Source organism: Vitis riparia, chromosome 7, assembly GCF_004353265.1.
Source record: "Vitis riparia cultivar Riparia Gloire de Montpellier isolate 1030 chromosome 7, EGFV_Vit.rip_1.0, whole genome shotgun sequence".
NCBI classification, from domain to species: domain Eukaryota; kingdom Viridiplantae; phylum Streptophyta; class Magnoliopsida; order Vitales; family Vitaceae; genus Vitis; species Vitis riparia.
The window spans coordinates 12301223-12327325 of NC_048437.1; the positions used below are offsets into that span (position 1 = coordinate 12301223).

The 26103-nt window shown below is 35.1% G+C and overlaps 1 protein-coding gene across 13 annotated transcripts; it reads right to left on the bottom strand.

The window, feature by feature from the left end:
- Nucleotides 1-3437: 3437 nt before the first annotated feature.
- LOC117918994 lies at nt 3438-24536 on the bottom strand. 13 transcript variants are annotated; one of them, XR_004651987.1, is made up of 7 exons: nt 24392-24536; nt 23822-23859; nt 23667-23712; nt 23001-23096; nt 22540-22728; nt 10927-11042; nt 3438-4233 (listed from the first exon to the last, which is right to left on the bottom strand). XR_004651987.1 is itself a non-coding variant. In XM_034836000.1 (5 exons), the coding sequence occupies exons 1-4, from the start codon at nt 24475-24477 to the stop codon at nt 10996-10998; spliced, it is 381 nt and encodes a 126-aa protein (XP_034691891.1). In that variant the 5' UTR covers nt 24478-24536; the 3' UTR covers nt 3438-4230; nt 10927-10995. The 13 variants fall into 13 exon arrangements, 3 of the variants coding, with proteins under 3 accessions (XP_034691891.1, XP_034691890.1, XP_034691892.1); XR_004651985.1 differs by having other exon boundaries at nt 24369-24536; XR_004651988.1 differs by lacking the exon at nt 23822-23859.
- Between the last annotated feature and the right edge of the window lie 1567 nt (nt 24537-26103).

A 26103-nucleotide genomic window follows, 5' to 3' on the forward strand; every position in this document is an offset into this window, starting at 1 on the left:
CTGATGGATCGATTGACCAATACAAGGCAAGGCTTGTGGCGAAGGGGTCTACACAAACATATGGCGTAGACTATTTGGAGACTTTCTCACTGGTAGCTAAACTAAATACTATGAGAGTACTACTATCTCTCGCAACAAATTTAGATTGGCCACTACTCCAACTCGACGTGAAGAACGTCTTTCTCCATGGCGACCTTGAAGAAGAAATCTACATGGACATCTCACCAAGGTAAACAACCTCTTCCGAAGCCAAGATTGTATGTAAGTTGGAGTGGGCATTGTATGGATTGAAACAATCACCGCGGGCATCGTTTAGCCGATTTGGTTCAGCTATGAGAAAGTATGGGTACCTCCAAAGCAATTCAGATCACACCATTTTCCTAAGGCATTGACAAGGCAAAGTGATCGCTCTAATTGTCTATGTGGATGACATGATCATCACGGGAGATGATGTAGAGGAAGTTTCAAGACTACAAGAGCAGCTTTCAACCGAATTCAAAATGAAGAACCTGGGATGTGACACCCCACATCGGATATGGGGGAAAGTTCCTGACACTATATAAGTATGGACTCCTCTTAACCTAGTAGACGCGTTTTAAAGCCGTGAGGACCCCTTTGGGTCCAAAGCAGACAATTTCTACACGGTTGAGAGCGGGTCGTTACAAATGGTATCAGAGCCGATCCCCGACCCCAGTGTGGGGGTTTGTTTGGCCCCATAAGGGGTGTTTGTTTATTTAACCCAGCAATCTTGTGGGACACAACAAGGACGTTGTGTCTGCATTGGGGGGGGTGTTTGTGACATCCCACATCAGATATAGGGGAAAGATCCTGACACTATATAAGTATGGACTCCTCTTAACCTAGTAGACACGTTTTAAAGTCGTGAGGACCCCTTTGGGTCCAAAGCGAACAATATCTACACGGTTGAGAGCAAGTCGTTACATGGGAGGACTTAAGTATTTTCTAGGAATAGAGGTGGCAAGATCACAGAGAGGCATATTTCTTTCTCAAAGAAAATATGTGTTGAATCTATTATTGGAGGTAGGATTATTGGAGAGTAAGCTAGCTGATACTCCAATTGTTCAGAATCATGGACTTAGGGAGTTTTTGGATCAAGTGCCAACTACTAAGGGAAGATATCAAAGATAAGTGGGTAAGCTCATCTATTTGTCTCATACTCGCCCAGACATCGCCTATGTCGTGAGTGTGGTGAGCCAGTTTATGCACTGTCCTAGCGAAGACCATATGGGTGCAGTGATTCGGATCCTCTGCTATTTAAAATCCTCACCAAGGAAAGGGTTGTTGTTATAAAAAATTGATTATTTGAACATTGAAGGGTACACGGATGCTGATTGGGCAGGGAATATTTTGGACAGAAAATCCACTTCGGGTTACTTCACCTTTGTGGGAGGAAATCCAGTTACATGGAGGAGTAAGAAGCAAAAAGTAGTGGCACTGTCTAGTGCTGAAGCTGAATTTAAAGGTATGGCTAAGGGACTTTGTGAGCTTCTTTGGCTCTGAAGATTACTAACAGAGATTGGATTTGGTCCTAACTCAAAAATGAACCTATTCTGCGACAATAAGGCTACCATTGACATTTCTCACAACCCTATCCAACATGATCACACAAAGCACGTGGAAGTGGATAGGCATTTCATTAGACACAATCTTAAAGGAAAAATCATTCGGTTCCCATTTGTCAAATCAGAAGACCAGCTAGCATATATACTCACAAAGGCAGTTTCAAGCAAAAACTTCCATGACTTTCTTGACAAGCTGGGCATGAGAAATATCTATGCATCAACTTGAGGGGGAGTGTTGGCGTGAGTCATTAGAATTACTGGGTTATGGAAATTGTAGCTGTAGAAATCCCTTAATTCAAGGGTCAACCATCAGTTTAGCCGAAGATATTGTATAGGCTAAGTATAGCATCCAAAATTATCTCCCTGTATCTCTATATCTTGAAATTGAATCAAAGAAGAACTATATTAAGACTATTGTAGTTTGACAAATACGCCTCTACAAAAGTAAATTAGATGCATGCATTTTATTCTCTTTAAGTCATTAACATAGTTGGATTTGTTTAAGCGAGGGTTGTTGAGACAGAGTATATATATATATATATATTGACATCATCTTCACACAGCAGGTAGAGCAACTGACATCCCATCCAAATTCAATAGACTAGACATCTATATTACATCTATGGAGTTTACGTGGGGAATTATTTTTCTTCTGCTTATTTAATTCTAGCCACCATTTTTTAGTACCACCCAATCCTTTCAAAAAACAGTAAATATATATGTTCCCTATAATTTGGATTTTTTTTTTCAAAAATTTTTCCGTTCCATTTTTCTGAAAAGGATGAAGAAAATTGGAGAAATATATGTTCTTTTAAAAATAATTTAAGTCATGTTTAGAAACTATTTTTTAGAACAATTCTCTATTCTTTAAAACAAGAAGAAAAAAAAAAAAAAAACATGTTTGATAACCAAAATACTATTTTCTATTTTATGTTCATAAAAATGGAAAATACATATTTTCAAAAAATATCTTTTAATTATTTTAATTTGTTTTCTAAAAATTTTAAAAAAATAATTACTCAATCATGAAAAATGATTCAAAATAATTCTTAAAACATACTCAAGAACATTAAAAACAAGTTTTAAAACATTTCAAGTTCCAAACAAATTTTTGTTCTATAAAATATTAAGAAAAAAAAAATGTTAAGGACAATGTTTCTCGGTGTTAGGTTTCAATATGAAAAATACAAATTTTTGGTTTCATATGGAAGATGAGTAAATTAGCAGGTGGGCGTTGGGATTAATCATTTAAAATAAAAAAATTTGTAGCTACAATTGCATAAACATGAATAGCATGATTCATTGCTTGATTTCTTACACCATAAATCATTGCTATACATTTTACACAGTTTTGGAGAGTAGTGGAAAAACTAGTCGAAAATTAAACAAGCAGTTGGATACAGAGAATCTTGGAGAGGGCAAGGTATTAACGATCATCATGGACAGTGTAGGATCTACTTGATCTAAGCCTCTAAGCCTATAACGTCATAGAAGCAACTTCAAGGGATTAAACACTGATTTCTATACCTTTCTATAGTTCAACATTCAAGCAATGCTACTCGAGGACATCAAGGATTCCCCTCGAGATATGGCAGATGCTAGAGGTTAATCAAGCTTATTGTACCCACAGCATTGCTGGTTATCTTCTCAGTAACACTGGGTAAACTATAAGACCATGATATTACCATCTCAAATTTTCGTCTTAGTTTCCAAATTTTTGTTTCTTTGTGGATATATGTCAAGGATCAAGTGAGATAAGGAAGCTAAAAGAGAAAAAACAGATGCATATATCGTCTCTTCAGATTATGAACAAACTACTTGAACATGATGCAAGATGTATATATTAAATGAATCTTGAAAACGATGAGACAGGTCGATATTGTTATTCATAATATGGATACTTCAGAAGAAGGGAAGGAACTTCTTTGTCAACTCTGTTTCTTACAAATAAATTCGTAGGTTTGTATACATAAATTCGTAGGTTTGTATACATAAATGTGAAGAAAAGTTATTCAACCACTTGCTCCATCTGTAACTAATATTAAGGAGAGGCAGATCTGGTGGAAAGTAATATTAAGGAGAGGCCGAAGAATGAGTTTTGTTCTCCTTGCAGCTGATGAGGCACCAATGCTTGTTGCAGCAAGGAACGGTATTGTGGAAATGGTAGAAAAAATCCTACAAGTTTTTCCTATGACCATTCTTGACAGGGATCAGGAGGACAAGAACATAGTGTTGTTAGCAGTGGAAAATAGACAATCCAATATATATCACCTCTTTTCTTGGATGCTTTCCTAGGTGATAAAGACACTTCCCTTTCGGTCTATGAAATGTGAGACAGCCTCGCCCAAGCCCATGACTACTCCCATGCCAGGCTTGGTGGCACTGCTCTTCACAGTGCCATTGAAGGAGGACACTTGGGTAAGGGGTTGGACTCTTCTCCATAGTCCATGGTAGATGCCTTAGGTGTCTTGCTTCTTATAATATAAATCACATATCAATAGAATCGATAGTACTACTCACCTGTAATGTGACCTCATCACAATAGTTGTGCTCCACAGATCTGGCGTTACAAATTATTGATAGGCTGGATGGTCTCATGGATTCTGTTATGATGGAAACTCCCCTCTGCATATGCTAGCTGCAAAGCCTACTGCATTCAGAAGTGGAATGTTTCTCAGCTTCTTTGACATCATTTATCATTGTAGTACTTTTCCAATAAACCTAAATGACCATCAATTCACTTATATCACACACAACTTATCATGTCATATTCGAAGCTTTAAATGTCATGTGTTGGCGCACAATGATACCATCAATTCACTAATATCACACACAGCTTATGGAAAGGAAAAAAAAAAATTACAACTACTACTCATATACCTCAGAACAATCTATTTTTTTCCTACTCCTAGTATATCTATATCTGGAACCCAAGTCATGTTCCATTGTCTCTAACTGCTCCTCACATCTATATAACCAGACTCTACACATCTATTTCAATCACACTGACACTTTTTTGTTAATATTTATAAAGATATTTCTAATATTTATATCATATAAAAACCATATTTCAATAAATAAAAAATCAAATAATTAGAAACCTTCACTGGTAGTTTTGGGTCAGTATTTAAACTCATCATACAAAATTAAGCATGGAGACCAATGAATTAGTTTGTATCTTATGTCCCACAAAGGCCAAAAATTTCTTAAAATTCCCATTGATAACTTACAAGTATATGTTGAAAATCCCATCCCAGAGACTTTCAAAGAGAAAAAGAAGCTCAAGAGCTACTGGTATCCAAGCAACTATCAAACATGTATCAACTTCTTTCAAGTTCTATGGAAGATGATGAAATTACCAGGTGGGGTTTTGAGATTAATCATTTAAAATAAAAAAATTTGTACGTACAATTGAATAAACATGAATGGCATGATTCATTGATTGATTTCTTACACTATAAATCATTGCTATATGTTTACACAGTTTTGGTGACTAGTGGAAAAACTGGTCGAAAATTAAACAAAGCAGTTGGATACGGAGAATCTTGAAGTGGGGCAAGGTATTAATGAACATCGTGTTCAGTGAGGATCTACTTGGTCTAAGCTTATAAGTTCCTAAAAGCAACTTCAAGGAATTAAACACTGATTTCCATACCTTTCTATAGGTCACCATTCAAGCAATGCTACTCAAGGACATCAAGGATTCCCCTCAAGATATGGCAGATGCCAGAGGTTCATCAAGCCTATTGTATCCAAAGCATTGCAGGTTATCCTCTCAATAGTGGGTAAAACTATAACACCATAATATTCCCATCTTAAATTTCTCTTCTTAATTTCCCAAACAATATGGATTTTAAGTATGTTTTTGTTTCTTAGTGGATATATGTCAAGGATCAAGTGAGATAAGGAAGTGAAGAGAGAAAAAAACAGATGCACATATGGTCTCTTGACTCTCTTCAGATCATGAACAAACTACTTGAACGAGCTGCGAGAGGTACATAAGAAATAAATCTTGAAAACAATGAGACAAGTCGATATTGTGATTCATACTATGGATAATTCAGAAGAAGGGAAGGTAACTTCTTGTTATCCTACTATGGATACTCCAGAAGAAGGGAAAGTAACTTCTTTGTCAACTCTATTTCTTACAAATAAATTCGTAGGTTTGTATGCAGAAATGAGGAGCAAAGTTATTCAATCACTTGCTCCATCTGCAACTAATAGGAGAGGCAGATCTGGTGCAAAGTAATTCAGGTTTTTCTCAATTAATCACAATTCAAATTCTTTAAATTTTAACCATTGTTTTCATATTATTGGCTCAATTGGGCTTTTCTCTTATAGATTAAGAATGAATTTTAATCTATTTGCAGTTGATGAGACACCAATGCTTGTTGCAGCAAAGAATGGTATTGGGGAAATGGTAGAAAAAATCCTACCAAGTTTTTTCTATGACCATTCTTGACAGGGATCAAGAGGGGAAGAACATAGTGCTCTCAGCAGTGGAAAATAGACAATCCAATATATATCACTTCTTATTTAGGACTAGTAATGTTTTTAATAAAGTTATTGCATTTCGTGAGATTGATAAGAACTCGAATAACACATTTCATATAGCTGCAACATGACAGAATTGTGAAAGATGGCCTATTCCCACCAGCATGTTGCAATTGCAGTGGGAAGTCAAGTGGTTTGAGCTATATATGTGCAATCAACTCTAAATCCTTGGCTTTACTTTTAAACTTGTTGTTTGTAGTTCTCTCAAATTCAGAAACTCAATATTTCAGTATGTGAAAAACTCCTTGCCACTATATCTCTATAGTTGTTAAAATAAGGCAAGAAACCAGAGCAGATCTTCAGAGAATCCAACAACACATGCAATTCCTGCTTTTTCATTGCAGCCCTAATAGCTACAGTCGCCTTTGCCTCATCAGCCACCATACCAGGTGGGGTCAACAAAGACACTAGGAAACCAATTTTCTAATACCATTTGGCTTTCAGATTTTTCGCACTTTCATCGCTGGTTGCTCTTTGCTCTTCTTTCATCTCTTTGCTCATATTTTTCACCCTTCTCACCTCCAAATACCAATATAAAGATTTCAGTAAGAACTTGTCACATAATCTTTTATTTGGTTTAACCTCTCTCTTTATATCCATGGTCGTCATGTTGTTATGCTTCTGCTCATGGAACTTCTTGATGCTTGAGGATCATTTGAAATATGCTGCAATTCCGGTGTATTCACTCATCTTCATGGCAATCACATACTTTTCTCTCCAACAGCTTCCATCATATTTTGTTCTTATGAGGGCTACATTTTAGAAAATGCCTGGGCGTATATATATACCTGGAGGATTCATTGTAGGAACTTGTATTTCCCTTTGTCAGAGCTCCAGGAGGATAATGAAACATGGTGATGGCCAGATCCAATACAAATAATATAATCTTCCTCTGGATTATTTTTCTATCAAATGGGTGACACAAATAGACAATTCTCAGAGATTGAAAGGAACTAATAAAGCATTTCATTTCCCCAATAATCTCCACAAGAACAAGCCCCATTTTAAAAATAGTGGAACCCATTCCAATCTTTCGCCACAATCTTTCTCCTGGTAATTTCAGCAACAAGCTTGATTGTTGAGTGGTAGTCATGGCATACACTTAGATTCTTCATGCCATATGTGGTACATGGTTTAGTTGAAATTAAGCCATAACATACTCGCTATTTTCAATATCCTGCAAAACTACCTTATTCACTGGATGGTATCCTTCCAATCTCAGTAGTCAGTTCAACTCCTCCAACTATCTTAGGTCTCCCAAAAGGAACTCGTGTATCTCATTGGTCACTTCAACCGAACTGCTAACAGTTCTTTCTGCATTCCACCCTCCTTCATTCTTGCTCTCACTTGTGCAGCCTCTTTTCATTACCCAGATGAAGTATGCACATGCAACAACCAAACAAAATTCAATGTTTATATGAATCTTACAAGCACTTAGCAAAGTCCCTAATATAATATGGTCTGGCGCCATCTCCATTGTTCAAATTAAGTGATAAGCCACTCCAAGGCAACCAACTCAGACAAGAAGATCAACCATGCATCCATAGTGCTCAATCTGTGGTTCAACCTCGTATACTCTTGCCATGGAGGAAAATACCTTGAATCCAAATGAGCCAAACCTCCAGGACTGCATGCATGCAGCAAGTCTAAGCCCACAAAAAAATAGAACCCACTTATGCAACCAGTCCCTGATCAATAAAAGAAGGGATTGTCACAATGGAGACTATGTCTTCAGGCACTGCATCAAACATCCTTTGTGAATTTCCTAATTCCCTGCATTTTCCTTGTAGCTCTGTGATACTCAACTTCAACAACCAGTTTGAGCTGAACCCCAGCTTCAAAGCCCGGCTGTGGACCTCTCTCCTTCCCTCAAAGCCAATTACGATCCACAAGCTTTCAAAATTGAGGCCATCAAGTATCAGGCACAATAGATTCATGAAGCATTCTAGAATACAGCTGAATGTGAACAAGAGATTCCTGACGACAAAATTCATCAATGAGAGGACTGCAGAGGAATGTGTTTGGGTTGTGAGTAAATTAAAAAATCATGGAGACAGAGGAAATGGAATGGCACTTGGAGCAGAGCCAAGGAGCTCAAAGAATATGGAAGGGTCTTAAGAACGGCCATTTTTTATGAGATCTGAGCATGGATTGGGATTGGTGAATGTGTTTGGATTTCTGCAACCAAGAGATCATTTGTTTTTGATTGAGGGATTTGAAGGATTTTGGGTTTGAATTTGAAAAGAATATTGGAGAAGGCCCAGAAATGCCTTGCTCTTCCAGTGAGCACTGAGTTTATGGCTAATGAAGGAAAACACACACTAAACTATCACAACTGTTATGGTAAATCACATAAATTGAGAGATTCGCTACAGAAAATCTAATGCATATGTTAAACAGTTGCTATTAGTTGACAAGAACAAGAATAAAAAGGTTCCAAGAGCATAGTATAAAACAGCCTATATATCAAAATATACCCTTGTTTCAAGGAAAAAAAAAGGCATTATTCCACATTTATGGGGGACATATGATATATTATACTTACTGTAATTACAATGTTTTACTTAAAAGAAAAAATTTGCACAAGAAAAGACAATTACACTCAAGAAAAATTTTCTACTTTTGCAAATTTCTTGATACAATGTTGTTATTCCACGAGACAAGAGGAACTTAATATGCAAGGGGATATTATTGTTGACACTGTCAAAGAATGATGATTTTCAGCTATCACTGAACTTCATGTAATCACAAAACAGTTTGGATGTTGAGGGCAGCACAATAATACAACTTACATGGTTGAAATATTTAAGTATGTACACATTTAGAAACATGAACCCGCATACACATGGGCACAGATACAGAAGAAGTGATGGAGAGAAAGTAATATACTTGATGATGAGGGCACACAAAAGAAGAACACAATTCACTGGGTTGAAATATGTAACTATGTACATATTTAGACACACATAGAAGATAAAATACTTGCATATTTAGACAACACAAGAATACTGTTGAAATATGAATATGCACATTTAAACATACTAACACAAGGAGAGGGGCTGGTGGGGAGGGAAAGGGTGAGAGGAGGGCAGGGGTGGGGTGGTGTGAGAAAATAACTAAGATGTTTCTGCTAACCCAATGAATATTAATAATATGATATTATTAATCTAATTAAGCTACTGTTCAAGCAGTAACAATTAAGAAACAAAATCTAATATTGGCTAATAGAATTTGTAGAATTTTTTGTTTTGAACTAATTGAGCTCATTTTCAAATTAAAAGGTCATTTCCTTTCCAAAATTTCTTATTTTAAGGAGTTACTATTATGAGTCAAGACAGATTTTGTAACTGCTTATGCTTTCAAGAACACTCTTCTCCTGGTCAACTCAAATAGAGCCAGCATTCCTTAAATTAATCTCCCTGCATGCAGGAGACATGCAGGTAAAAGGCCTATGTAATGCCTTAAAGCCTGTATGTAACAAGAATGACTGGTTCAGATAAACCTACATGACAGACCTTTAAAGCTGTATCTTTTCTCTTTCTTCAGGTTTTCCAATATTCCAAACCTCAATGTAAACTGACTCAAGTCTCATGTCCTGGGTCCAAACTACAAAATTTTCAAATTCTTAGATCATAAACTATTGAGGGACCAAAAGATTTTGTCATCATCATCAATAAGAAATTACATAATGGCAAAGAAACCAACACGATAAAGAACACCAAAAAACCACTTGAAGAAATGAAGCAGTTAATACCTAGAAGGCCAAACCAACCTCATCAAGCTATGAATTACCACTTGATTAAAATAACAGAATCTTGACTGCTTTAGGTTTTCATTATTGGGGACCAAATGCTTTCTATCATTATGAGGGATTTCAAATGATGGACAGAGAATCGCCTCCAAAACTTTATCATGCATTAGAATTACGAAATTGGAGAAAATCCCTCTTCCCACTGATGAAGAAACTAGGTGGTGCACAAAAGATTATGAAACTCTAGCAAAACCTTCCATAGAAAAATGAGTAGGGATCAAACCAACAACTTCAAACAGTAGTTTTTTTCTCATAGAAAATAGTACTCTTGGGGCACCAGATCGCACATCTTGCCACAAAGGGATCTCAATGGATATCAAAGTTCAGTTTCTGAGTCATGCTCAAGGTATCAGGTTCCTTGCAAATACATATTTGGTAATAAGATTCATCCATATCTATAATTTATATCTCATTGCTCCTAGAAAATTAAAATATAAATTTTCTAAGGAATTAAATGTTTAAATTCTTGGAATTGAGTCTAATGCTCTTACAGGCAAAAGGGTAAGAAGATGATTTTTGCTCCTTTCAAGCCAAGCAGCTCAAAGCACAAAGTGCAAGCCTTTAGACACTGTTTTTTATGTCAAAAAAATCAGATAACTGAAATAATAAGATAGAGAAATATTAAAGAACAAATAAATAAAGGTTATATAGCTATTTGCATGAAAATTTTGGATTATGCTAACATATATAGTTAAAGGAAGACCAAAGTTCATATTCTTTATTCCCTTGCTGTTGTAATTTAGGAAGATAACACATCTACATACCAAAGTTCGTAAACACACTACATTGGAGTAACATGGTGAATATTAAAAATATTAAAAACACATAATGAAAGAATTAATATCTATGTACACTAAACAACCAAAAAAAAAGGCATGGTTCCTAACATTTTGAAAAACTAAAAGAGAAGGTTAAACAATAGGTCGAAGAAGGCACATATTTAAACAGCAAAGGAGTAGAGAGATAAAAGAATTGCACCTTTTGACTATGCTAATGCTTGCAAGGCACATGCCAAATGAAAGCCCTGCTTAACTTCAAGATTAAATTTCAAGGCTCATCTGAACCATTCTGTCTCAAGATGATCCTGCAAGAATCTTTTTAAAACCTTGGTTGAGGACATAGGAAACAGTGACTAAGCAAGACGAAAATTCAAATCTAGCTATAACTAAATTTGAAATTTTCATAGAATAATATAATATTTGATAGAATTATGTTCACTTTCTTTGATGCTACAGTTGATGGAAGCAACACAGCCAATGTTATAAGGGACAGCCGGTTGAGCAGGCAGTGGAGGTGGTAGTGATGGTGTTAAGAGGTGCACTGTAAGTAATACAAAAATTGCAGCAGCAGTAATGATGATGGTATTTGTTGTGAATGTGATAACAATAATGATGATGGTAGCATGGAAATGAGACAACCTTCAGCATTTGGAATTACAATACAAATTGGAAACTTCAGCATCCAACAACAGAATCAAAATTAATCAATGTATTTCTTGACAATGATTTGTCAGCCATAATGCATTTCATATATATTCCACCACAATAAAATAAATAAATAAATAATTTTAAAATAAGGTTAAAAAAAAAATGCTCTTGATTGTAAAAAGCATAAGGTCAATTCATTTTAAGGTTACTACTGGAAAAAATTAAAAAAGTAAAACTTTTGTTAAGAATCAAAGAGAACACGGTTTAAAATTAAGAACCTAGTCTTACTTGATCAGTGAACTTCGATCCAAAAAAGAAATAAGGAAACTCAAGCCCTCTCTCTCTCCTCTATGCGTGTGTGTGTGTGTTTGTGTGTGTGAGAGAGAGAGCTAGAATTTCCTTTTTGTGTGCAACAGATTGTGCAAAGACTTCTAACAAGTGATATTTACAAGGACGCATACCTGTAGGTCATGCAAATTTTAAGCACAAGAGTAAGAAATCCTTAAACAACAATTCAATTTAGTTGGTTCTTCCAAAATATATTGGAGGATGAGCCAATTTAAGCTCTGCAGAAGCCACTGCAATGAGATGGCTGCAAAGCTCTAAACACAGTACAAGAATGTTAATTTTTCCTCCTTTATGGGATCAAACATGGAAAGAGCTATTACATTCATGACAGGTTATGTTTGGATGATGAGGGAGGCAGCACAAAGAAGGTAAATATTTAGACACACGCATAGACAGGATCACGTGCACGCACACACACACCCACCCACCCACAGGATCATAGGCACGCACACACACCCACACACAGTCGGAGAGAACACACATAGACAGAGGATGATAACTAAGAATATGTTTGTGCTAGCCCTAATGAATAACACTATATTATTAATCTAATTCATCTATTATTCAAGCTATAACAATTATTAAAAAAAATTAAATATAGAATAATGGATGTTTAATTTTTTGTTTGAAATAAGTTGAGCTCAGTTTGCAGCTTAAAAACTCCTTTCCTTAATAGAAGAAGATGTTTGTGCTAACCCTAGTGAGTGATACTACATTATTAATCTAATTAAGCTATTGTTCAAGCCATAACTATTAATTAAAAAAAATTAAATATGGATTAGTGGATATTAAAATTTTTGTTTGAAACAAGTTAAGCTAAATGTTATAGCTATGAGAAGAAGAAGAAGAAGAATCAAATACAGATTAGTGGATGTTAATTTTTTTTTTTTCCTGAAAATTGTTATATTTAGAAGAAGAAGAAGATTAACTTTTATAGGTAGAAGAAGAAGAAGATTAATTGTTACAGGTAAGAGTAGAAGAAAAAGAAAAAGAATATGTTTCTGCTAACCCTAGTGAAGAATACTACATTATTAATCTAATTAAGCTATTGTTCAAACTACAAAAATTAATTAAAAAATTAAATATAGATTAACAGAAGAATAATAATATGTCTCTGCTAACCTTAGTGAATAATGCTACATCATTAGTATAATTAAGCTATTGTTCAAGCTATAACAATTAATTAAAAAATTAAATATAAAATAATGAATGTTAAATTTTTTGTTTCAAATGAGTTGAGCTCATTTTACAACTTATGTTTGTGCTAACCCTAGTAAATAATGCTACATTATTAATCTAATTAAGCTATTGTTCATGCTATAACAATTAATTAAAAAAATTAAATATAGATTAATGGATGTTAAATTTTTGTTTCATTTTGTTTAAAGCAGGTGTAGCTCATTTTACTCATCATTTAAAACAACTTGAAAATGCTTATGATTTGATGAGAAAAAGAGTAATTCTTCCATGGGTGTGAAGACTTAAAAAATCCTTCTGTTGCTAGTCATTAATTGAAACTTAGAAGTGCTTATGATGAGTAATCCCCCAATGGGTGAAGAAAAAGAAAGCAAACCTTACTACAGTCATTAATTAAAACTACATGGAAAGAAGAAGAAGAAGAAGACTTGAAAAGTCCTTTCCTTACTAGATTCATTAATTAAAACAACGTTGAAATGCTTATGATGAGTAATGCTCCAATGGGTGCAAAGAAGAAGAAAGCAAAACTTACTATAGTCATTAATTAAAACAATTTGGAAATGCTTATGCTTTGATGAGAAGAAAAGTATTCATTCAATGGGCGTGTGTGTATTTCAGCTACCACTACGCAAGAACATTCTTCTCCTGGACAAGTCAAATAGAGCCAGCACTCCTTACATTAATCTCCCTGCACATAGGAAATATGCATCCTAGTTTCTAGCAGATAAAGCCTATCTACCGATCTAAACACAAGTGACATGTATTTTCCTTTCTAGCAGGTAAAGCCTATCTAACAATCTGAACACAAGTGACATGTATTTTCCTTTCTGGCGTGTAAAGCCTATGGTATCAACTTAAAGCACATATCTAACAAGAATGACCAATTCAGACAAATAGACTTAGTTTCTTCTAGCAGAAAAACCATTTGTAGATTTAAACCTAGACGTCAGATCTTGAAACCTATATGATCTCCTCTCTTCAGATTTCCCATGATTTCAAACTTTAATGTCAACTGACTCAAATCTTATGACCAGGTTCAAAATTACAACATTTTCAAAAGTTTGGGCCCTAAACTGTAAAGAGACAAATCATCAAAGCATTTTAAGAATGGAAAAGGAACCACCATAACAGAGAACAACAAAAAACAAATCAAAGAAATAAAGCAGTTAACTCCTAATTAGAAGACCAATCCAACCTCATCAAAGTATGAATTACCACTTGATTAAAATTAAAGAATCTTGATCATTTGGGTTTTCATTGTTGGGGATCAAATCCTTTTCATCATCTAGAAGTATTTCCAACAATTGCTAGAGAATCACCTCCAACATCTTATCACACTTTAGTTTGTAAAATTGAGGAAAATCTCTTCCCACGGATGAGGAAAAAAAGATCATGAAACTATGGGAAAAACACCAATTGATAAAGGAGCAGTGATCAAACCAACATCTTCAAACAATAGTTTTCAGAAAATAGCACTCTTTGAGCCCATACATCTTACCGAAAGTTTCCAAAACATTGAAATTACGTTTGTGAGTCATGCTCAAGGTATCACTGCAACAAATGAAAGCTCCCAAGTAGCCAGCAGATGAGTGTGCTATTCAAGTTTATGTTTAATATTGTGTCCCCATCAATTGCTATGATAATTTATTTCATCATATTCAAAAAATAATTCAATGGAACAATGAAAAAGATGCATGTCACATCATTCTGCTACCAACAAAAAGTGAAGTATCGCCTCCAAATATATAATCCTATTGTGCAATAGTTGTAAATTTCCAATTTAATTCCTAACTTTTAGGAATTTGTTTCCTAGTCTTTTGGGAATTTTGATTAGATTTTGATTTTATTTCCTATTTTAAATAAAGAGATAGGATGATTGTATCCAAAATCTCTATTTTAATTTTGTCATCATTTATACCTTATTTTAAGGGATTGATTGTTTGTTAATAGAATTGTGGGAATTCAATGATAGGTCTATTGTCATGCTTCTCCTATATATTCTATCATTTATACCATTTATGTGATAAGAAAAAAATAGAGTTTTCCTCCCTGGATCTCAATATGGTATTAGAGCCAAATCTTTACATATCACTATCCAAATGGTGAAATACGAAATGGCCACTCCAAACACAACCTCCACGTCAAATGTGACCTCCAGCCAAAAGGCTACTTCTTTCAACATCAATGGCAGATCAAAAAGTTTGGCAATGTCGATTATTGGGCATAAGCTAAGTGAAAATAATAACCTTCAACGGAGCCCTTCAATAATGCTTTTCATCTGTGGGAAATCTGGAAAAGATGATTTTCTCATGAGGGCAACCATCGCTCTGTTAATAGAGGATCCAAAGTACAAGGCCTGGAAATCTGAAAATAACATGGTGGTGTCATGTTTAATCAATTGCATGCCCAAAGAAATTGGAGAAGACTTCATGCACTACAAGTCGGCTAAGGAAATTTGGGATGCTATAAAGGAAACCTACTCAAATAATGATAGCACATCTGTACTATTTGAGGTAAAAGGTATCCTAAATGATCTCCGTCAAGGAGAACTTACTATCACTCAATAATTCAATACTCTAAAAAAAAAACGGTGGCGAATGGACCTCTTTGATAATGCTAAACTTGGTTGTCTGGAATGTAGTCTCAAGTATAATAAGATTGTTGAGAAAGAAAGAATCTTTAAATTCTTTTTTGGGCTTAACAAAAATCTGGATGACGTAAGAGGAAGAATCCTCAAAATTAAGCCTCTTCCTTCGATCAGAGAAGTGTTTTTTTTTTTTTTTTTTTCCTGAGGTTAGTAGAAAGGAAATTAGAAAGAAGATTAAAACCAAGTTCCATTAAACTCAAATGAAGGATCAGCTCTAGCAACCCGTGAAACTAATCCTTCTCTCAACAGTAATCAACTAAGGAAGGAAGACCACGGTGTGATCATTGCAGAAAATCTGGACACACCAAAGACATTTGTTGGAAGTTGCATGGTAAGCTAACTATCCATAAACCGAGAGGTTCTACTAAAATTCATTGTTTTTCCTACTTTACTTTCCATTGCTAGTTCAAAGGACTTATGTGATTTTGATATGTGAGAGCAAGATGGGGTAGGGGTTAATAGAGCCCTTATTTCTGTAGGTAATTCCATGATTGAGAGTTAGAGGTGGTGGAGGCTTTCCTATGAACTCTTCGAAAGTAATCAGTAAGATAGGACTTAGAGGATAGAATGGCTTGGTTGGAGTTAATGAGTTGAAGGTTCTTTAATTAAAAACTTCTATTCTCTGTTAGTGTTTAGCAACTTAGAGGTTTTCCCAACTAGTCATTTGGAACTTATGGATCTTGATAAGGGTGAGCTTTTTTGTATGGGAAGCAACATAGGAAAGGATTTTGACTCTTAATCAATTGAGAAGAAGGCATAGTTTTAAAAGGCTCAAGGCGCACCAAGGCGCAAAGTAGTCCTGGAGCCTGAGGCGCAAGGCGCATCTAAGGCGCGGGCTTTAGTGAAGTGAGGCGCACCCTATTTCCCCTTTATTTTTCTCCTATTTTCCCCCTATTTTTCTTCTTCTTCTTCACTTCTCCAGCACGGAAGAGGCTAGGGCAAAGAATGGCAATGGTCTCAGGTTGAGAAAGACCAGAAAAGGGGGCTGGATGGAAGGAACAGGCCAAAACGGCGTCGTTTTGGCCTCTTTTTAAAAAAAAAAAAAAGAACAGGGTCCAAAACGACTTCGTTTTGGTCCCTGTGCACTTAAATGAACAGGCTCCAAAACGACGTCGTTTTGGTCCCTGTGCACTTAAGTGAACAAGGTCCAAAACGGCCTCGTTTTGGGCCCAGAAAAAAAAAAAAAAAAAATTAGGGCTGGTGCCGCTGGCCGCATCTCTGCAACTCGACTGGAGGAGGAAGAAGAAGAAAAAGAAGAAGAAGAAGAAGAAGAAGAAGAAGGAGAAGGAGAAGGAGGAGCGCGTACCTGGTCAGGCCGTCGGAGGCGACTCGGGCGACCGCCTCGCGCCTTGCTGGAGGCGAGCGCCTTGCGCGCTTAAGCGGCGCCTTCGTGAAGGGGCGTCGCCTCCTTTTAGGCGAGGCGCCGGAGGGTGGCGTCGCGCCGCCCCGAGCCTAGGCGCGCCTTTCAGAACTATGGAAGAAGGGTGTCTCCATCAAATAGATGTTATGTGTAAAAAGGAAGAGGAATTTGTTGATCACATGTTTCTCCATTGCGTTACAATAGGAATCCTATACAATTGGTTTTTTCTTTGTTTAGGTTGATCTAGGTAATGCGGTCGTCAATCAAACAAATACTACTTAGTTTGGAACGAGTAACATCACACCCAAATTTTCTACCCTCCTAATTAGAATGATCTCACTTTTCTCCATATTGACTTTTAACATGGAAATTACCTAAAGCCACATGAGAGTCCAATTCAGATATTTCACCTATTGTACACCAACCTCATAAAAAGCGATATTATCATCAATAAAAAAGATGATTTATATGAGACACGTCAACTCTCCCTTGCTCACCCCTTCCCAACGAGAAACAAGAGATGAAACGCATTTTTGTGGCCTTCATTAATAAGTGACTAAGAGCCTCCATTGCCAAAATAAATAAATACAAGGAGAGGGAGTCCCCTTGTACTTGAAATTCAGAAAGAAATCAAGAGTCCCATTCACCAAAATCGAAAAAAAGACCGATGACACACTGCTTCATCCAACCCACCCATTTCTACCTAGAGCCCATTTTCTTCGTAAAATCAATAAGAAATTCCAATTAACATGATCATAAGTCTTCTCTATTTCAAGCTTACAAATAACTATGAGAGAGAGATTGTTTAGTGTTAATCAATGACCTCATTTGCAATGAGGTTTAAAATATGCCTCCTATCAACAAAAGCATGTTAAAACTCAAAGACTAACATTTTTCACAATTCTCTTAAGCTTGTTAATCTACACTTTGGCCAGAAGCTTATACAACCATCCTACCAAACTAATGGGTATGAAATCTTTCAGGTTCTTGACTTGGTATCAAAACCAAGAACGTGATGTTCAAACTTCTCACAAAAGAGCTTTGCTCATAAAACTCATTGAAAAAGCTCATCCCCTCAAGCTTAACAATATCCCAACAATGTTGTCAAAAAGCCTTAGTGAAACCATATGGACCAAGAGCTTTGTACCCACCTCAGCAAGACAAGGTCGAGAAACCTCTTCCTACGAGAAAAAAACCTCACATTCCCTTGAGTTTCACTCTCTGTGTTGGGATATAACAAAGTTAGACTTGATTTTCCACTTATCTATCCATCATTTACTAAACCAATTCATTTTACCAAGTTCAATGTTAGCCAAATTGGTCAACATTTATATGTTTCAATGCAAACAAGATGTTATTTGTAACAAGTAGTTTGTTAGTTGGTTAATTGGTCACATTTTATTCATGAAATGGGTTAAATTGGTATTAGTCTAGATATTCCAATGAGAATAAAAAATCTCACTGAAATGAAAGAACCTAGTACTAATCAAACGTTGGACTCCTAACGCTTAGGTCATTTTAATCTAAACAGGATCCAAAGACTAGTTAAGTTTGGGCAATTTCATTCCAAAGGGTATTCCAATTTGTAGAACCTATACAGATAGTAAAATGACCAAGAAGTCCCTTTATTGTTAAAGGACTTAGAGACAAGGAATGTTTGAAATTAATACATACTGATATGTATGGAGCTTTTAGTGTTCTTGCATATGGAGAGTATGAGTACTTCATCAATTTTGTTGATGAATACATTAGGTTTGGATATGTATACATGGTACATAGGAAATTCGTTGCCTCAGAAATCAAGATAACCCATTAGGAAAACATATTAAGGCACTTTGATTAGATTGAGGCCTTGGACAAATTCATTGAATTTAAGGCAGAATCAAATAACCTATTAGGTAAACATATCAAGGAACTTTGATTAAATCGAGGTAGTGTGTCTAGTAGGTTCAATTCTTTCCTTAGGAGCATGGCATTATATTCCAACTATGTGCACTCGAGACTCCATTGCAAAATGGAGTAATGGAAAGTAGAAATCAAAGTTTAATATACATAATGAGATTAATGATTGGTTTCTCATCACTTACAATCTTCTTTTGGTGATATGCCTTGGAGATTGTCTTATCTCCTTTAGCTAAGAGGTATATCATTTTGTAGGATATCAAAGAGGGTTTCAAGGGTTATTAATTTATAGTCAGGATGATTAGAAGGTATCTATTGGTATAAATGTCAGATTTCCAATGCAGACCATATGATAAGTAATAAGACAAAGAGTATATAGAATGGAAAACATTAGAAGATAGTCCCACATTGCATATGATATAGTGGATCAAAAAATATAAGCATACTTCATTCTTAATACTTCTTGTACACAAGTGTCCCATCATAATGGGAGGTTTGCATCCCCTGGATTACGATAAAGCAATGAGCAATGTTGGTCCTCATATTTGGCACATAGCTATGAAGAGAAAGTAAGAATCTTTGTGTTCTAAGATAGTTTAAATTGTTTTAAAAGTACTTGAAGTGATAAAACTCATAAGTGTAGGTTGGTCTACAAGAGGAATAAAGGAGTTCGTGGAAAGGTTGAGACTTATATGGCCAAGGTTGTAGCTAAAGGTTATAGCTCGAAACATTGTTTCAACCATGGGAAAGTTTTTCACTAATAGTCATACTCAAATCCATCAGAGTACCCATATTCATGATGATACATCTCAATTATAAGATATCACAATAAGAAATCAAGATAACTTTCTCGAATGGCTATCTTGATGTTACCATTTATATGATGCAACTAGACATTTATAGAAAAGGGTCTTGTGTGTACAAGAAGACACGAGGAAGCATGGTGGTGCTCCAATATCTTATAGATGAAAATCTTCTCATTTGGAATGTAAGGATATTGTCATCAATCAAGATCTAATTGTCCACTCAATTCTAGATAGAAATTTAGAAAATACGCAATATATTCTTTGATCAATGAACAAAGGTTTAATGCTTCCTTGTTTATAAAGTTTATTAATTGTCTATATGTCAAGAAATCATATGGTATGATACCATTATATTTTGCCTTGATCCTAAGATGAACTCTTTCAACTAAGGACTTGGGTAACCCATTAAGGAATCTTTCTTTCCAATAGGATTGGTTTGCATCATGTCTAGTATAGACTTTTGAGAGGTATACGTCCTTATACCATCTAAAGTCTCCTAGTTTCCTACATTTGAGATTTTGAAGGATTTCTGAAGCACGCTGTTGGAAAACCGTTGGTTCTCCAAGAAAGTGTTTGGTTATGGCATATATCAAAGTATGCACTGAGTTTTGATTTCCTCGTTCATCAAGGCTAGTTTGAACTAAGATTTTTTCTTCTTCGGTAAGAGCATTGTCCCACCATCCTTTGAGCTGGCCAATGAACCCTGCAATCAGGTGTACACTAATCAGATGGTCTGAATTTCCTCTGGCTTTATAGCCTATAGAGGCCATGATCATTTCTTGAAGTATATTCAAGATTTGATGTTCACTTACTCCATCTATGTTTCATTCATAGATGCCATTCTTCGATGTTAGTTCTTCTTCTTCTTCTTTTTTAGCTCTTCTTCTATATTAGTTCTTTTTCTTCCTTTTTCTTTAGTTCCATCTTCTTCTTGAGTTCTTCTTCTTCTTTAAGTTCTTCTTTAGTTCTTCTTCTTCTTCTATATTAGTTCTTCTTTTTCTTTCTTCTTCTATATTACCTCATCAACTTCCTTTTCCTCTTAAGAGGGATGATGATGAACTAAGGAAGAGTATAACTTTTCAATATGGCATGTATTAAAAGCATAGCAAACTTGGAAGGCTAGAATTTTCAACATGGTATGAAAATGCACACATATGATATGCCTCCATCAATCTAGTCTCATTTCAAGAACAAATAGTTGTATCATACTCCACTATTTTAAATCTGTCCTAAACCAGGCTACAAATGCATACCACAAACTAAATCATCCTATGCTTACTTAAGCCTTTAGGGTAAATAGCAATTAGATCTCTTTTGATTTCTTGCTTCAAAATTTTCAACAAAAATACAACAATTGAAAGCTTTTCACTATAAAAATAGTTCAAATAAAGGGTTCTTCCTCAAATTTTTGCAATCATTCTCAATGCTCTCAAGGTGTTGCATCTTTTGATCAATTAAATATAATCTAGACATTTCTATTTGCTCAATCAAGTCCTTTCTCTCATTTCGAAATCTTTACTCCTAAATTCTCTCAATTCTAACCAACATAATCATCATCTCCTGAATTTTGCATTCCAACAATTCATAATACCCTAAGACTAAGTATACATGTGTGCTTGCCAAATTATATTGGAAAAGGAATGAAGGTAGTGAATCCTCCGAGTAAGTTCAACCACCTACAATCTTCCATCATTATTTAGTATGTTGTGAGTTGTGTTAAATCCTTCACTCCTTTTATGACAAGGGACGAACTTTAACTCACCTTTTCTACTTTCCTCTTTTACAAAACGAAAAAGTTTTCCAATCATTTTTTTCCACACTACTTGCAATATTTTAGCTCCACATGCTCACTTCAGGAACAGCTCAACAAAGTTGGAATAAGCAATCTCAACATAATATACACACATAAATGTTCACCCTTATTGACCATCCAATACCATATTCTTATAGTCATTTTGTAGGGTTAAGCTATTGTTTTTATTTCAATTTCCAAATCCACTTTTAACCTATACTATTTTATGCTCTACTTCCTAAGATATGGATATTTCTAATGATTAGAACTCTTTCTATCAAATTTTTTTATAGGATTCTCCATTAAATATGAAACTCCTTGATCCTTGGAAAGTGAAGATTAAAGTTTCTTCAATTATAGTTGCAGTTTTTCCTGCAGTCATTCACATTGTTGTGTCACCATGCTGATTCTTTTGATGTGCAATGCACTCCACTTTCCTAGCATCTCCAACATATGCATAAACTATAGTTCAATTTTAGATGAAAGCCATAAGCACCAGTTTAGGAAAGGAGAGATCTAGGACCATGTAGCAATATAAGGATATGCAAGTGAATTCTCTTAATGCAAAGTTCAAAGCAATGTGCAAATGACAAATCAGTTTTGACACTTTTGCAAAGAACAATTTATGTAATTTCCCGTCCATGCGTTGGCATATTGCGCCATGGTTTTCAGAAGTCATTTGGCCAAACACTCTATTTAAGTGTCAATGATCTATGCTCAAGATTCTCCTTAGATTAGGAGAGTAATTCTTTTGCGGCCATGATATTTTTAAGAGATGTTTAATCTATTACGTAAACTATAATGTCAATAAATGCAGAGTAGTTTCAGACATCCCCAAAGGAGCCATGTAATTATCAAAAAAAAAGTAAGGGTGACTGCACTCAACTTCCAGGATTCCAATTCTAGCACTGGTTTTTGGCATATCAGGAAGTTCTAAAACAGGAATATAGCTAATGATTGACACAAGAATGCAGAATTGAAGAGCCAAATTACTGAATCCATTGATGGAAAACTGCACCCTAAATGATGTTCTTCACTGTATCAAATACTACATATTTCCATTTTGAAGACGAACCCATTTATTTCAGCTACAGGAAAGGGGAAAATATCACCTGCTAGTCTGTATGCCTTGAGGTCCAACGCTCACGAACAAGGTGAATATGTAAGACAGCCTTGATGAGAAGATTGTATGACAGCGACAGAGAGCACGCCTGTACACAGTCATGTTCCTCGCATGAATGCTGACTAGCGTGCTCTCTCTCGTTGTCAAGCAATTACATGCCACTGCTTGAACTAATGATCTGCGGAGCAAGGAAACACAATAAGAAAATATACTAGCAAACAATTATTAAACTGAAAATTTTCCCACAACCATAGTTTTCTCACAAAGGTGATGGACAAAGAGGATAAAGATGCTTTCTAATCTTAAAATGCAATAAGCTGTCAAAAGCTAGCAAATTTTCTTTCAGAAAAACAAACACCATCCCATTTCTCTTCTCCAAAATCCCCAACTATCCACAGCAACCAAAGAGAGCATACAAAAGTCCTCAAAAATTAGTAGGAACACCTTGACCCTCAAAGAGATCAAGCCCCCTTATTCATCTTCGAAGCAGCAAGAGAACATTCACTAACTCAAAGTCTTTCCTAGCCTCAAATCTAAAAAGGATATCTGAATCCACAACAAAAGAACAAATAATCAGCAACAGCACTTCTAAAAACCCAACAACAAATGCCTCAGAATAGAGCCAGATAACATGAAATACAACAAGCTAACACTCAATTTCAGATGCCTAACTTTAGCTCTTTTGGAAAATTGAACTTCGACTTTTCTAATAGGGCGCTAGTCACAAAAAATGAAGGGGCAAAAGAAAAAAACAAAATACAAATCTTAACTAGCACCCTATTTCTCTGCAACTAATAACAAGCAAGACAAAAGCCAGCACAGAAAAATAATCCAATGATTAAATTTCAACACAAAAGGAAGTGGTATCACATGCATGATAACAGCAAAATAAAAGGAAGTAGTATCACATGAAACTTCAAACCAAGCAAGAATCACTACCAAAGTATTAAAACAATCATCTGAAACTGCCAGAAGCTTCAACAATTTTCCACAATTATATATGTTAAAACAAATACACAACCCAAATGGCAGTATGAAAGCAACAAGGACATTCTCAAACTGCAAGTTTTGGAGTCAATCACTCATTGAAAATGTAACACCAGAACATTCACTCACCCAAAACGCCACTGGCAGTAAATCCAACATCTTCCAAGCATGAAATCTGAAAAACACAGCTTGAATCAGAAGGGTTTGAAATGAGGAAGCACTTGATATAATCAGAAGGGTTTGAAAAAAAGAGAGAGAAAAAAAAAAAAAAAAAGCTTATCCACCATAATGCCTAAAAAACCCCTATCCGTCCCCTTCGTTCCTGAGAAAAGAAAGTAAAAAACAATAAAATAAAATGTTTTATCTGGTTTTAGCTTCCCAAAAAAGGAAAAGAGAAAAAAAATAAAAAAGGCAAATCAAACATGACCTAAGCCAACTAGATGTCATCACCTCAACTAGGAAAAGATTTATTTCCTCTACAGTCCCGGAGGATGAAAAACCACCCATATTATATACAATCAAACAATTTTTCATTTCTTTTCTTTTCCTTTCCTCCATTTTCTCCGCAACCAAACACGATAAAGTAGAGTCAGGCATGCACTTCAACAGAACAAGAAACAGCACACAAATCCCGAAAAAACTCATTAAAGCCACACCAAAACAAATCAAATAAACAAAACCATGCACTCTGATTCCCAGATCTACTACCAGCAAAACTTCAAACTCAAAACCCAAAACAAAACAAATAAAACAAAATGAAAAAACAAAAAAAAAAGCCCAAAACCCCCCAAAAAGAACAACAAGGACAACAAGAATTAGAGAGATTATCACCTTCATGATCACATAGTACTAACCATACTCGTGAAGAAGATTTCAGGAGATTCCAGAGATTCCGGAAAGACCTAGAGAGGAAATGAAGAGTCAGCGGCAGACAAGACATTAAAAAAATTGAAAAAAAATAAAAAAAATAAATGAAAGGATAAACGCTATAATGAGAGGCGATGAGGTACCATTTTCATATCCTCCTCTTTTTTCGACCTTTAAGTTGACCGCTCCCACCTTGCCCACCGTACATGTGTCATCATCATCAACGTCCACAATTCATCAACTTGGCCTTCTTGTTGTCTATGTACCGCGATGGGTTTAACAACCTAATGGACCGGCGAGTTTGTCAACAAGAAAACAACAAAGTACCAATTTACTGTCTTTTTATCTAAATATTACTATAATAATAATTATTATGATTTTATTTAATGTACTTGTGGGGTTGAGAGGTGGACGTCACAGCAGCGATTCCACCACACAATTGCCGATGCGACGGCGTGTGTCCGTATTTCCCGGGTCGAAGCAAATTTAAATTAATATATATATATATAATTTTTGAATTTTATTTTATTTCCTTGGTTTTTTTTTCTTTAGACAATGATATCCAAATATAAGAAAAAATGTTGTTTTTTCTGTATTTTTTCTTTTCAAAAACTAAATATGCCCTTTCTTTATTTTAAATAATCACAATTTTATTACTTATTTATAAAAATTTTATAACTGGAAAAATATCTCAATATTACAAATTCGGTTAAACAAGGTAAATAGGTTATTAGTCCACAAATTATATATATATATATATATATATATATATATATATATATATATATATATATATATATATATATATATATATATATATATATATATATAATTCACACTGATATTAAAAATATATTTTTTTTTAAATTAAAATTTTATTTTAATTACTTAATTACCAAATGTAACTCTACTTCAAATTTTGATTTTTGAATGATTTCAGGCTCTTGAAGACTTCTTGTTTCTTTATACTATTGTTCGGTTTACATGCAACCAATGACAAAAATATTATCAATATATCATGTATTAGAGAAAACGGATAGGATATATAGGTAAAATATATACACTAATGGACACATCGAATTTCATTAGGGCCGACATATCAACAATATATTGGTGATTTTTGATATATTGAGGACACAACAACAAAACGAACCTGAATGGAAAAAATCATCAAATTTGATTTTTTGGAGATTAGTTTGTAATTTTTGTTATATGTCATTTATCACTCCATCACTTTTAACCAGGCTGTAAATCTCTTTGACATATTTCATAAACAAATAGAAGCCCTTATTAATTGTGTAAGAGATAAAAGAATTTTAATACTTTCTTTTACTCATTCAAACCGAATAACATCTCATTGAAGAATGCAATGTTAAGGAAATAGCCTTACACAATTTGAGATATTAGAGACTTTGTATTTCAAAACGTTAATGATAAGAAGGATGTAATTCTTCTCTCATTCCCAATATTGAACTAGGTGGGGTAGGGATTTTTGACAAATTGGGGTGGGGAATATGGTCATTGCCCCTCCCCCCACCCCACCTTGTCCCTAAATTTCTCTCATCCCTAACCTCAACCTCAATTATAATTTCCTATTATCATCCCATTAGGATGATCCTTGTGGGCATCCACTTCAATGAGCTCCTCCACCCACCCCCACCTTGTCCCCAAATTTCTCTCCTCCCTAACCTCAAGCTCA